Below are 14,854 nucleotides of genomic sequence, written 5' to 3'. Positions count from 1 at the left end.
TGAAGTTCAATTTCAAGGCTGCTTGTATGTGTGTAAGTGTCAGAGCTTATTTACAAATTAATATAAATGTAGCTTTTAAAGTTGTGGTTTCATCCTTATTGTATATAAATCAAAAAAATGACGAGGTTGTTGACAAACGGCTGGGTTAAATTAACATACTAGTGCGTTGAAACAACTCGTGACGTCACATAACCGGATGGTCTTTTGACCAATCACGCGCGAGTAAATAGCGCCCAGCGCGCGCAGAGTTTCATGAGCCCTCCCTATCTTAACTTTGCACTCAGGGCAGGTGGCAGCAGTTGTCATGGAGATAACTGCGGGCCCGGCGTCCGCTCGTGGGGTTGTTTCCATGGAGATCCCGGCCCGGGGTGCGCTCGCAGCGGTAGAGGAGGACGAGGACGGCGAGCTTCAGCACCCTGGCCAGCACCACCACCGCCGCGGCGCGACTTCCACCTCGGGAAACTTTTACATGCTGGTCGTGATAGGAGAGGTCGCGACAGAGCACCACCTACACACCACCAAACAACACATTGAGCGAGGTGAGCCATTTTAGCCCTTGCGTATTAAAACATGCATCATTTGTGCCAGTAAATATAGGCTACATATATATTTAATCATTTTCTATAATGTAGACCACAATATTATGTTCAGATATTGTTTTCATTTCTTTCGGTTTAGTGTGTATTCATAATGTATGCGCAACATGCAAGTTGCTGTATTTCTAGTAGGGTACATGTACGGACCGTACTGTATGCATGCATAGTGCAACCAAAGGTCATGAAAATGTTTTGCATGTTGCAATGTACAGCTCCATAAAAGTGCATGTGTAGCTGGTGTGGGCGCGTGCCTTTATTTATGAATTCGTTTTGACTCATAGCAGACGACGTTGCAAATGCATATCGCGTACTGCGTACGTAATTAACAAATGCTACATAATGAACGCCCTTTAAAACATCAAGCTGTCATATCCTCGTCCTCACAGAAATATATATACGACCTAATGCAACATAATGATATTTCATGCACACTGCGGCGACCTCGAGTGTCTGCACTGAGCACTGCGCCATAAAGTGTAGGATTACGACACGTTTAGATTAAACTGATGAAGTTGCAGTTTTTGAGTGTCAGCAAACGCTCGTAAAATGTTGTTGCTGCCTTTCATTAACATTTCTGTCTATTTACAAAATAGTTTTTTAGACATTATAGGCCTGTATATAGGGAAAAACTATGTTTGGATTTAGATTTGATTAAAAAACATTAGGCCTATTACTTTCAAAATCATTTGAAGTTGATTTAGTTGATAAATGTATTTAGTCTTTAAGCTCGAAAAACAATTTCATCCATTTTTTAGGATAATACGAGAAGAGGACAAACAACCCATTTAGTTTATTTCCCACTAATACATGTCATCCTTTATATGACCATCAAAAGATGATTGTTTGATGTTAAACCTTGGTTTATAGGACATTTAAGAAGTTTTTCAAACAACCCTTACAAAAACAATACTGGTGTTGAGACAAAACAATGGCACTGATATACATTCACCTAAAGGATTATTAGGAACACCATACTAATACTGTGTTTGACCCCCTTTCGCCTTCAGAACTGCTTTAATTCTACGTAGCATTGATTCAACAAGCTGCTGAAAGCATTCTTTAGAAATGTTGGCCCATATTGATAGGATAGCATCTTGCAGTTGATGGAGATTTGTGGGATGCACATCCAGGACACGAAGCTCCCGTTCCATCACATCCCAAAGATGCTCTATTGGGTTGAGATCTGGTGACTGTGGGGGCCATTTTAGTACAATAAACTCATTGTCATGTTCGAGAAACCAATTTTGAATGATTTGAGCTTTGTGACATGGAGCATTATCCTGCTGGAAGTAGCCATCAGAGGATGGGTACATGGTGGTCATAAATGGATGGACATGGTCAGAAACAATGCTCAGGTAGGCTGTGGCATTTAAACGATGCCCAAAAGGGGCCTAAAGTGTGCCAAGAAAACATCCCCTACACCATAACACCACCATCACCAGCCTGCACAGTGTTAACAAGGCATGATGGATCCATGTTCTCATTCTGTTTATGCCAAATTCTGACTCTACCATCAGAATGTCTCAACAGAAATCGAGACTCATCAGACCAGGCAACATTTTTCCAGTCTTCAACTGTTCAATTTTGTTGAGCTCATGCAAATTGTAGCCTCTTTTTCCTATTTGTAGTGGATATGAGTGGTCCCCGGTGGGGTCTTCTGCTGTTCTAGCCCATCCGCCTCAAGGTTGTGCGTGTTGTGGCTTCACAAATGCTTTGCTGCATACCTCGGTTGTAACGAGTGGTTATTTCAGTCAAAGTTGATCTTCTATCAGCTTGAATCAGTCAGTCCATTCTCCTCTGACCTCTAGCATCAACAAGGCATTTTTGCCCACAGGACCGCCACATACTGGATGTTTTTCCCTTTTCACACCATTCTTTGTAAACCCTAGAAATGGTTGTGCGTGAAAATCCCAGTAACTGAGCAAATTGTGAAATACTCAGACCGGCCTTTCTGACACCAACAACCATGCCATGCTTAAATCACCTTTCTTTCCCATTCTGACATTCAGTTTGGAGTTCAGGAGATTGTCTTGACCAGGAACACACCCCTAAATGCATTGAAGCAACTGCCATGTGATTGGTTGATTAGATAATAGCATTAATGAGAAATTGAACAGGTGTTCCTAATAATCCTTTAGGTGAGTGTATGTTAAGATATGACAGTGCAAGGTGTGTTTAAATTAAAACAGCTCAAACATGCATTTTAGTCTGGGACTGGGATAAGCCCTGTCCAACCTCCCAAAAAAGTACAAATATTTGAACATGGCACAGTATTGATAACGAGTGCTTCAGTTTGAAACCAACATTGTCAGAAAAAAGGTACAAAACTATCTTTTCTGTCACTGGGGTGTTACCCTCAATTTAATTCTAAGGTTAACTTTTGCATTGAAATGTTGTATAGTTTGGTCTTCAATATTATACCCTATGGAACTAGTGTGTAACTTAAGGAACAATTTTGTACCAGGTAAATTTTAGGGGTAGAAAACAGTACCTTTAAAGGTAAACAATAGATCCTTAAAATACAGTAATTTAGGTAAAGTTACAATGTTTAATATACCTATGTTAACAAAGTAAATTTTTAATGCATAAGGCTGTTATCTCTATAGGCTCTTATTGCCGTTCTGTATATCTTTAAGTTTTATTCATTGGATTATAACATTCAGGATCTGCTAATGGTCCACTGGTTATGATAATCACTTTCAGAATCTTAAATATTCACTCTGCACATTTCTCTAATTTTTGGATCTAGAAACAGTCGAAAGATTATCTTGTTCCTCTTAAAAGGCTTTTAACCAGTAATTCACATATCAATAAGAAGAACAAATCAATACTGGGGGAATATGTGAATACAAGTATATTATTCTGAGAAACGTTTGAATCCATTACCTGTTTAAATCCCAATGACACAGCATTTCTAAGCACTAACACTGCAGTGTTTGCATGATTTACTCTTCATCAACGCAAAACAGAGTTTGAGGAAAATGGCCCTTCATCAGTCTGAAGAGAGAAGTGAATTAAGAATTTAATTTTATTACCTAATTCTCAAAGGGGACTTTTCAGATGTGTACTGTAAGTAAATTATGTTTTTTGAGGAAAACATTGCAGGATTTTTCTCATTTTAATGGACTTTAATAGAGCCCAACACTTAATACTTAACTCAACACTTAACTATTTTTTTCAACGGAATTTCAAAGGACTATAAACAATCCCAAACAAGGCATAAGGGTCTTATCTAGCGAAACAATTGTCATTTTTGACAATAAAAATAAAAATATGCACTTTTAAACCACAACTTCTCGTCTAGGTCCGATCCTGTGATACGCCAGCGTGACCTAACGTAAATGCGTAGTGACATAGAGAGGTTATGTGTTACATATATAAAACGCACATTTGCGGACCATTGTAAACAATAAACTGACACAAAGACATTAATTAGTATGACATTAGTACGACATACAACAACGTCGGAACGGTCCTCTTTCTCAACACTTGTAAACACTAGGGCGGAGTTTTGCGTTCGTCCTCTGTGACCTCTTGACGTATTGCGTGAGGTCACGTTGGCGCATCACGACCGGACCTAGACAAGAAGTTGTGGTTTGAAAGTGTCTATTTTTTATTTTTCTTGTCAAAAATGACAATCGTTTCGCTATAGATAAGACCCTTATGCCTCGTTTGGGATCGTTTATAGTCCTTTGAAACTCCGTTGAAAAAAACTGTTAAGTGTTGGATTAAGTATTAAGTGTTGGGCTCTATTAAAGTCCATTAAAATGAGAAAAATCTTGCAATGTTTTCCAAAAAAAAACATAATTTCTTCTCTACTGAACAAAGAAAGACATCAATTTTTTGGATGACTTGGTGGTGAGTAAATTATCTGGATTTTTTGTTTAAGAAAATGGAGTATTCCTTTAACATATGAAGACCATATAAAACAGATCCTGTATGGCTTAGTGGTAGAGAAGGTCATAGGTCAAACCCAGAAAACATACACACTGATAAAAATGTAATGCACTGTATGTCACTTTGGATAAAAGCGTCCGCCAAATTCATTAATGAAAAAAAAGAAAATATAATGCAAAAATGTGAAAAGCTCTAATTGAACAGATTTCAAGAAAATTAAACACTTAATGCCTTGCATGTGAAATATTTTTAAACATGTAACATGTACATTTAAAGAAGACCTGGTCTGTTTCACGTTTTTATATTTCCTTTGGTGTGTAAGTGTATATTAGTACATGTTAACAATATGCAAAAGGTATAAACCCCAAAGTAAACGATGATGCGACTTCTCTTTTCTTGTACTACAACAAACACACGGATTGTAGGCAACAGTTTACATCCTAGGATTGGTGATGTAGACAAGACCGACATTATCATAATTCCTCAGCCTGTAAGTTAACTCCTGTTAGCATTGCATTGTGACCAAATCTTTCAAACATGGTAAGAAGCGTCACTTTCTGGCTAATGTCAGAGGTATTCAGACCAATCATAACATACAGATTAGCTGGCCATTCAGGGACACAAAATCTGTCCGTTTCAGGAAGAGAGTGAAATCTGGAGCTAAAAAAAATTACGGTATGTGTATGATACCAAATACACAAAATAACGTTGTTTTTCAGCAATGAAATAAGTGCCCTTTAAACACCTGTGCGAATGTTGAGTATGTCGTATGATGTGTATCCGCAGGTATCCGTTCCTGGGGTATCAGTCTATCAGAATGTGACCTGGACCAACAATTGCAGCTTTTCATAACCAGACATTCAGCCCAGTTCTCTGCCGAGGTCAAAGGTAAGCCTGGTTGAGTGTAAGAGTAGAAAAAACTTCAAAGTTAAATCTAATATAAAGCTAAAGCTAAATATACAACTACATGAATGAGACACATTACTATTTATGTTTCCAAGCAGCACGTAACACAAATATTTATAATGAAAGTTGCGGATGAGGCAGTTCCTCCTACACACATATTTCTAGCTCAAGGTCATACTGCAGTTTTTCTGCTTATGGCAAGCTTGTTATTACTGTAAACATACAGCCAATGCACCACTGAGAGTATACCATCTCTGTCCACGAGGACTCAGCATGCGTGTTTGCCCGGGACCGTGTGTACATCGCACTATACAGCCTGGCATGCTGGTTCTATAAGAGCTGTGTCAGGAGGAGAGGAGCTGCAGTGCTCCACTGCTGCAGTGTGTGTATGTGTGTGTGGGTTGGGTCCTTGGACCATATTGTTCTGGATCATAAGACTCGGTTGTGCCTTGATATACGATGGGCTGTATTTAAAATCTGACAGGCTGTTTCTCAAACACTAACATGCTGACTACTAAGTACAAGCTTTTCTGTTCTTTTCTAAACCTGAGGGTGCTTTCAAAATTCTTCATTTCCCACGTGGGATCAGTAAAATACCTATCTTTCTAAAACAGCAAATAAGAGGGGAAAAAAATGAAAATAGCTTCTACGCTAGCTTGTTTACAGGCTATTTTATTTTCTGCATAAAATGGGAGTGGTGCACATAAAAAATGTGCTTGTGTGTTGCGGGTGAGTTGCCAGGGTGTTGTCCCGAGGTGCACAATGTTGCTATGCGGTTGCTACTGTAGATGTTAAAACCGCCTTCCCACAAGGGATATTTTTGTCACTATATGTCAGTAAGTTTTCTTATTTTGTGTTTTTTCTGTCCACCATAGAAATCTGATTGCTTAGAAAAGCAATAATATTGTGCCAGGATGTGTGTAACAATAACTTTTGCAATGGCAAAAGTAATGGCTAAAGCAATAGTCATAGGGTAATAAAGGGGTAGCGATGCCCTCTGACCCTGTTCAAGGGCGTGAAGTGTGGTTAGATCAGATTGTGATCAGTGGTAAATGCCTCTAAAGATCTCAGATTGTGCTTTTATGTGGCTCAGTCAGTGCCTGTCAGACACAGACTCTGGGCTGATGGTGCAAATGGGACCACTGTATCGATTCTGTCGTATCATATGTAGCATTGACCGCCACACTGACATCCAAGCTAAGGGTAAATTACTGGCTGTCCTAGGGCGAAAATAGATGCGTTTCTACTCTAAATTAGAAACAATGACGTACAAGAATTGCTTTGTAAATATGAGGTGATGCTTAATTGTATTAATTCAGTCATGAACGCAATTAAATCATCTTAATCATTTCATTAAAGATTTTAGGTATATTGCATTTTGTTTACATTTTAATTCCCATGTGTTTCCCCTGTACATTAATAAAATGGTAAGTTGCTGCCCTCTGTTGGATATTGTAAGTAATGCAGCATAGCCCTTGCCCACATTCGCATGTAATAACAAATGGATGCTTCAAACTGAATGCATATATGTTTAGGTTACGTTTGCAGGGCCTGACTATTTACTTATTAGTTTTAGTAAACTAGTATAACATGCTTTATAGTATAACAAAACCATTAGTCACTGATTCTTGAGACATCGTGTGACATTAGTTTAAGTTTTCATTATAAAGGTCCTTTCTCCATATTTTACTTTTGCCATGAGATCAACAAAGTTACATAAGTTCTGGTGGTGAGTATTGTAGTTTTTATAATCTTAATTATAAGTCACAACTCGATAATGTAGGGCCGGTTTCCCGGACAGGGTTCAGATTAATCCAGGAATTAGCCTGAGTTATATTAGGACATTTAAGTAGTTTTTACAAACAAACCTTGCAAAAAGCAATACTGCGCGCGTTTTGAGACAGAAACAATGGCACTGATATATGTTAAAGAAGGCATGAAAATCTGACTTTCTGGTCCCCAGTGCTTCTATCAACCTAGAAAATGTGAAGAAGATCAACCCAGTAACTTAGTTTTTGTAACCATTCTCTGCAAGCATGTGAGAAAATAGGTCAAGGAAACGAGCTCCCCTTGTGATGTCAGAAGGGGATAATACCGCCCCTTAACCGGCACTATCCAACCACGGCACTGCCATGTAGGGGAGAGATCAGCTCATTTGCATTTTAAATGACACCCAAAAACTGCAATTTTACTATGTTATAATAAATTATCTATATCATATCTTGAGCTAGAACTTAACACTTGTACTCTGGGGACACCAAAGATTTTTTGATATCTTAAAAAACCGAAACCCTTTAAGATATGTGAGTAGAAGGTGTTTTTAAGACATAAGGATAAGCCCTGTCTGGGAAACCATCCCGTAAAGTCTGTGGAAGGGGATGTTGCGCTGCAAGTGAACGGAGTAGTGTTTGTATCTAAACTAATTAATCTGAAATAATGCTGTTATGTGGTCTGTTACTATATGTTCTATATCTCAAAAATCAGTCATAAACTATTTCGTTAAAATAGACGAACTGTAAAATATTGGGAAAACCCACAGAACTCATAGTGAATTATCTAACACATAGTTTTTGGTGTAACAGGGTATCTGTAGGCATCTCTTTCTCTCGCAACCCACCCACAAACACCCCCACACACACTATCAGTCTTGTCACTATCTTTTTTTGTAAGTACCTTCACTGTGCCTGATTACAAACTCACAGCTCTGTGTCTGGTATGGGCCATTCCCACTATACACTACATTTCCATGATAATGTCTTAATAGTGGATAAAACATTCATGTCATAATTTTGAGAGATGGAAATGATATTTGGTTGTTTTTTATCATAATTAAAGGGGACATATAAATCTGACTTTTTCCATGTTTAAGTGCTATAATTGGGTCCCCAGTGCTTCTATCAAACTAAAAAAAATGTGATAAAGATCAACCCAGTAACTTAGTTTTGGTAAACCATTCTCTGCAAGCATGTGAAAAATAGCTCATAGAAATGTGGCTCCCCTTGTAATGCCAGAAAGTGATAATACCGCCCCTTAATCTGCACTGTCCAACCACAGCAATATCATTTAGTGCAGATATCAGCTTATTTGCATTTTAAAGGACACACCTAAAAATGGCACATATTTGCTCACACCTACAAAGTGGCAATTTAAACAAGCTATAATAAATTATCTAGCTAAAATTTCACATATGTACTCTGGGGACACCAAATATTTATTTAACATCTTAGAAAAGTCTTGTGAAATGTCCCCTTTAAGTGATATGTGACTAAACAATTTTTTTTGTAAAATCCTCCTACATAAAGAAAATTCTGTGAATATACAATTTTTGATGCTCCTTGTCATTCTTTTGCTATATCATTGGTTGCTGTGTGCTGGTTCCAAAATATTTTAGGTGCTTCTTCATTTAGTCCTTTCTCTGATCAGTGTTTCTTTATAATATTGTTTAAATTGTTAATCAATTTATACTTTCTTAAAATCACTTTCTAACATTCTAGTCTTCATTGTAAGTCGTTTTAAAATCCAATTCCTTAATGAGATCATCCTGTGACATAATTTTGCTGAATAAACAACAGAACAAACATCAGTGCATTCGCAATGAATTTTGTGATGTTTGCTAAATTTATTGATTTGTACTGATCTAACACACTGTCAGAAAAAAATTGTCAAAAAATGACCCCAAGCTGTCAACGGGGCAGTTCCCTTTAAAGTGTCCTAATATCAACCATTTAGTTACAGATATTTAGGCTATACATTCGATACCATAGTGCTAACATGAACTCTGTAGGTGCAACGATGTACTTTTTGAAAGGGTACAATGCTAACTCTAGTTCTTTATTTCCTTCCCATTGTATAAACAAGTGGGAAGTTATAAAAAGTATCTGAATTGTATCAGAGCATATCTCTGAAAGTTGATGTATGATCTCAATATGTCCTTGAATTACTACAAAGCATATTTTTGTTATTATTGAGTTTAAAAGGTACTGCATAACAGGAAAGGGACAACCGATCCCTTCAGTGTCTGACAGACATGATTGATGTTAGACATTTAAAGTATTAATGAAATTAATGAAAGATCATGACTTATACAACCACTCCTCTATCTATCTCTTTCCCCTGTGTTATCTCTTATTTTGTATGACATGGCATGGTATGGATGTATGATATCTTAATGCATTTCATCATTTGCCGCTAGTAATAGCCCTGCAGTTAAATTAAAGTAATTTTTATACTGTGGTCCGTAGTGGTCTAACCGGTTTTTATTATTAAACACCGACCACCCCTGCGTTAGCGTCAGACAGCCGTCTTCCCACAGAAGATCCTATTAGACCAGGGGTCTTCAACGTTTTTTGGGTCGGGGACCCCTTAGATGAGAGAGGCATGGAGCGGGGACCCCCTAATACTAAATGTGTAAAACAGAGATATTTAAGTAAGCAGTAAGGTACGAGAGGCTGCCTTTTCGTATTAGGCACAACGCAAAGGGCGAGTAAGGTACAACTGATGACCAATCAGAATGAAGGACTGGAACTGTTTTATAAATAGAAACAAACCATATTGTAACACAGCCATACTATATTAACATGCATATTTTTTCTGTTAAAGTAGATTTAGTTTTTATATTAATATAATAATAATAATAATAATATTTTAAGGTATTTGCAGTGTAATATATTTCCATTTTACTGTGAATTGGACAAGGGCTTTCAGTTTATAAATATGACTGATCATGGTGAATGGCACAAAGACTCTCTATTCTGGTGGAGATAGAGGTTGTGCTACTTTATAATTTTGAGGTCTGTTGCCTTGCTCGTGTATCATCATTGTCACTGGTTTAAGTAACGCAGGTTTATTTTCTGTATAGCTTCATATCAGACTCAGGAAACCATGCATCGAGTCCGAGCGCATCTCTTTGGGGAAACTTTTTGAGAGGCGGATTTCAACCTGACTATGAATCTTGCACAAAGCACTATCACGGCGCGCGTTTCATTAACTTTTAAATGCGAGCGATAGTTTTATCAAAGTTTATAATGCAGACGCGGTGTGGTGCCATTTGCCTGTTGAATTAAGTTAGCGCTTTAAATCTGAACCGGGTGAAACAGCCGCCCAAGTTCAGAAATAGATGAGACAACATGTCGCACTGATTCTAAAATGACATTCTGAAAGAAAGACACACATAAGATTTACCTGTTTTATGATGACTTTTCTGTCGCTACTGCTGTTTCCTGAGTGGACATTTATAATCTTTAGATATTTTATTTTGGTCCGCTGGCTAAACTGAGCGCGCGCCTTCAAACCTATGCGGCCACGCACGTGCACAACTTAAAGGGGACGTAACGTTTTGTATATATATTTTACGTTTTAAGCAAAAAATAGCTTGTTGTTAAACATCATTTGGTGGACCCCCTGCAGTCCCGTCACGGACCCCCTGGGGGCCGCGGACCCCCGGTTGAAGACCCATGTATTAGACGGACTAAATGAGATGTTTCGACCAGAGTTAAGCTTCATGAGGCAGGAGCTGAGGAGATGAGAATGTAATGGTCTTGAAATTTTATAAGCTCCAAATTTTCCTAAAACTCAATTAATATTTGTAACTTAAAATACAATTTGTTATAATTCAAATGAAGTATTATACAGTAACCATCAAAATATATTATACAAGTGTCCTAAATGGGTTAATCGTGCTAAGCATAGACATTTCACTAATAGACATGTTCCAAATAATTGGCTATATAGTCGATTTTTTTGTATGTCCTTTTATCTCATATAAATATACATTTTCTTGGCACCCCGTAGAACCTTCTGGGGGTCCCCGGACCCCACACTCTCAGAAAAAAAGGTACAAACGTTGTCACTTGGACGGTGCCTTTTAAAAAGGTCCTGATATGGTACAGATATGTACCTTTGAGCAGTATGTACCTCTAAGGTACAAATGTGTACATTTGAGGAACCAATATGCAACTTAGGTACAAAATTGTACTTTTTGGAAAGGTACCGCCCCAGTGACAACTTTTGTACCTTTCTTGTACCATTTTTTTTTTGAGAGTGTAGTTGGAAAATCCCTTCGTAAAAAACTTTTGCCAATGTTAGTAAGTCTTGGCTGACAGCGCCCTCTAAAGATGGCTTTTAGTTTATCTGCTGTATTAACTAATAACTAAACAACATCTAACCAGTTATTCTCTTTCTTATGGTATTCCACTGAATAACCAATGATTTAGTTTCTAAACAAAACCTTGTACACACAAGGCAATTTTTAGCAACCCCCAAACACACTGTATGAGTCTAAAAATGATGAAAAAGTTACAGATAAAAATGCTAAAATTACTGATAAGACATTAAATATTTGCTTTCTAGGTTTTTGAGACTTTCGAGCAAAATTTAGTGTAACAATGGTACAAAATGTACAAAATTTTTTTTTAAGCAGTTTTAAGTTTTACTCTTCTTTTCAGGATGTATGCAATAGAAATGGGAACTACCTTAAAGGGGACATTTCACAAGACAAATGGGTGTTTGGCGTCCCCAGAGTGTCTATGTGATGTTCTGGCTCATTTAAACAATTTATTGTAGCATGTTGAAGGTGCTACTTTGTGGGTTTGAGAAAAAGTGTGTCGTGTTGGGGTGTTTCCTTTAAAAAGCAAATGAGCTGATCTCTGCACTAAATGGCAGTGCCGTGGTTGGATAGTGAAGATTAAGGGGCGGTGTTGTCCCCTTGTGACATCGCGGGGGGAGCCATGTTTCAATTACCTGTTTTTTCACATGCTTGCAGAGAGTGGATTACCAAAACTAAGTTACTGGGTTAAACTTTTTTACATTTTCTAGGTTGAAAAAAGCACTGGGGACCCAATTATAACACTTAAACATGGAAAAAGTCTGATTTTCTCTTATCTTTAAGCCTTAAGCAGTGTCTTTTTATAATATATCCACTTAAATATTGTTATCAATATGACTGATGTTGTGGAGGAAATGAAAGATCACATTATTTTAAGACGTATGACCATAGCAATTATGAGTCACTTAATACCTCTGCATCTTTAAAAATCACATTTCAAGTAACTGATTGTTTTATATGACAGCAACTGCATCCTAAATTGCCTACTTCCATATTATACAATGGTCAAAAATCAGTATCCGAGGGGAGTAGTATGTCCGAATTGTAGGTGTACATGAAAAATGTAAGTATTTTTCACTTAAACATATAAGTTGAACAAACTTAATTTTGTTAGTTGTTACAAATTGAAGGAAGTTTTTAAGTTGATTCAACTTCTTACAGTAAATATAATATAAATACCCAAATGTATTCTTACTGTACCCACACAAACTATATAACATATGTTTTAACGATAAAGCAGGAGGTACTTCATCTAATTCAGTAAGCGATTTCGGACACAGAAAACATTTTGGCCACACAAGGCCCAAAATGTTTGACATCATCACTTTGCCAGAGAAATGCTTTGTCATTTAGCTCCTCATCTTTTAAATCCCCTTCCTGCTTGTGTCAATGTCAGATGAGAGATACCTGATGGACTAAGCGAGTATTTAAAAAATGCTGAAATATCTACTACTGATTACAAAAATTTCTAAGAGGTATAAACTGCTCACAATAACAATACAAGTCCTTGGCTCCACAAAAAAAAAAACGGTGTACACCATTTGAATTTCATAATAAAGTGCATGCCTTAAGGGAGTAAAGTGGAATTTTAAAGTAAATATATTCAACAAATATTATTTATCTCTGAAAATCAATGCATCCAGTACAATAATTGTTAAGCTTCAGGGCTGAAATAATGCTCCATTGTTGAATCTTCAGTGGGCTTTTATTCTGGCCAGTTTTATTCTACACACAGCCACTGACACATGAAGACAAAAACACTTTACCGAGACTGATATTTTTCAAGTGGTTCAATTTTTGTTTGGCCTTGAAAATATTTGACATGCATTACAGAAATGGCACCCTGGTCATGTTTTCTATGTCATTTCTTGTGGAAATGTCTATAGAGAGCTGTAGCGTTTGCTGTCATGCATTATGGATGAACAGCAAACAGCAGGTGTAGTGAGTTACCACAGGTATACAGTGATGAAAAACTGTATTGTGAGTCAATTTCACATCAGGACTGATGTGAGAAAATCCTCAAGAGCTGCAGGATTTATCCAGAACTATCAAGGATTATGGTAACATTCATATTTTTTATGAAAAGTGGAACGCTTCTCAAACATATATTTAATATGCTACTATGACAAACAACATCACTGTACATTTTTCTATTGCTTTGTAGAGCAATTCATTCATAAGATTTGTGCTGACGTACTGAACAGTTAAGTGGAGGGAGGTCAGTCATGCATAATTGATGCTGCTTAATTATTCATGCTTTGGATATTGATAACACTGCAGATTCTCTTAGACTTAAAGCTTTGCATCACACTGTCAGAATTACCTGCTTTAGCCTTGATTTATAATGTTTAATGGCAACTATTTCATGCAACTAAACAAAAAAATTTCTTTTTTAAATCAAAGAATTTTAAAGTGACTATTACAGAACACGTTTATACAAAATTCAGGTTTTTTCAACCCAGCGTTAGGTCTAAAAGGTACCCAAGCCAAGGTTTAGAGAAATTGTTTAGATTTGACCCAAAATGGGTTATAACAACCTAGCATTTTAGATTCAAACAACCCAGTATAGGTTGAATTACAACCCAACTTTTTGGCTCATCGCTGAGTTGAAAATAACAGCATTTTTCACTAATAAAAATGTGTACCTTCAGGTACACTGTAAAAACAAATTTCGTAAAAAAAACCGGTAAAATTACGGCAGCTGCAGGGTGCCGGAAAAATACCGTAAAATAACGGGCACAATGAATTACAGAATTTTTTGTGATACAAAAATACAGTTTTTTCTATAATTTTCATTAACTGTAAGTTGCTTTAGATAAAAGCGTCTGCCAAATGCATAATGTAAACGTATAAAAATGTTTAAAAGAAGATATTACAGTGGGAAACAACATGTTTCAGTTAAATTAAATTGAATACAGAGCTTTCATTTTCTCAATTTCTACCAATGCATGAATGAGTACCCTTACGAGAATTAACCATGGTTTTAATATACACTGTCAGACTTTTTATTGTATATATGCGGTAACTCACTGCGGTACTGTAACTGCCCCATTACAGTACCATAACAGTACATGTTTTTTACAGTATGATGCCTTTACCGCAGTTCCATTTTACAGTATAATACCACTAATGTAACCTAGTTTAAAAAATATATTGCCTTGAAGGGAAATCGAACCCCTGTCATAGGTCCGTAACACTACCATAGTGCCACAGAGTCACTTAATAAAAGTTACTTGCTACACTCCCCAAGTAGCCTCTTCTGTCACTTTCCCGACACTCCAAGGAGTGAAATCTTGGCATCACTAGTGTTTTGAAGTCTTGAGGTCAAATTCAAATCTGACGGTCAAGCATT

General features: G+C 37.1%; 1 protein-coding gene across 1 annotated transcript in view; it reads left to right on the top strand.

Moving 5' to 3' along the window:
* The first annotated feature begins 274 nt into the window (after window positions 1–274).
* Window positions 275–14,854, top strand: part of map1ab (microtubule-associated protein 1Ab) — a 43,488-nt gene continuing 28,908 nt past the window's right edge. Inside the window, exons 1-2 of the mRNA XM_073868699.1 lie at window positions 275–539; window positions 5,280–5,381. Of these exons, the coding sequence (XP_073724800.1) occupies window positions 305–539; window positions 5,280–5,381 (337 nt within the window). The 5' untranslated portion in view covers window positions 275–304. The remainder of the gene's footprint in view (window positions 540–5,279; window positions 5,382–14,854) is intronic.

This window comes from Misgurnus anguillicaudatus, chromosome 6 (genome assembly GCF_027580225.2).
Source record: "Misgurnus anguillicaudatus chromosome 6, ASM2758022v2, whole genome shotgun sequence".
In the NCBI taxonomy this organism is placed as follows: Eukaryota; Metazoa; Chordata; class Actinopteri; order Cypriniformes; family Cobitidae; genus Misgurnus; species Misgurnus anguillicaudatus.
Note: the sequence above shows the minus strand (reverse complement) of the source record. Positions and strands in the feature narration are given on the sequence as shown.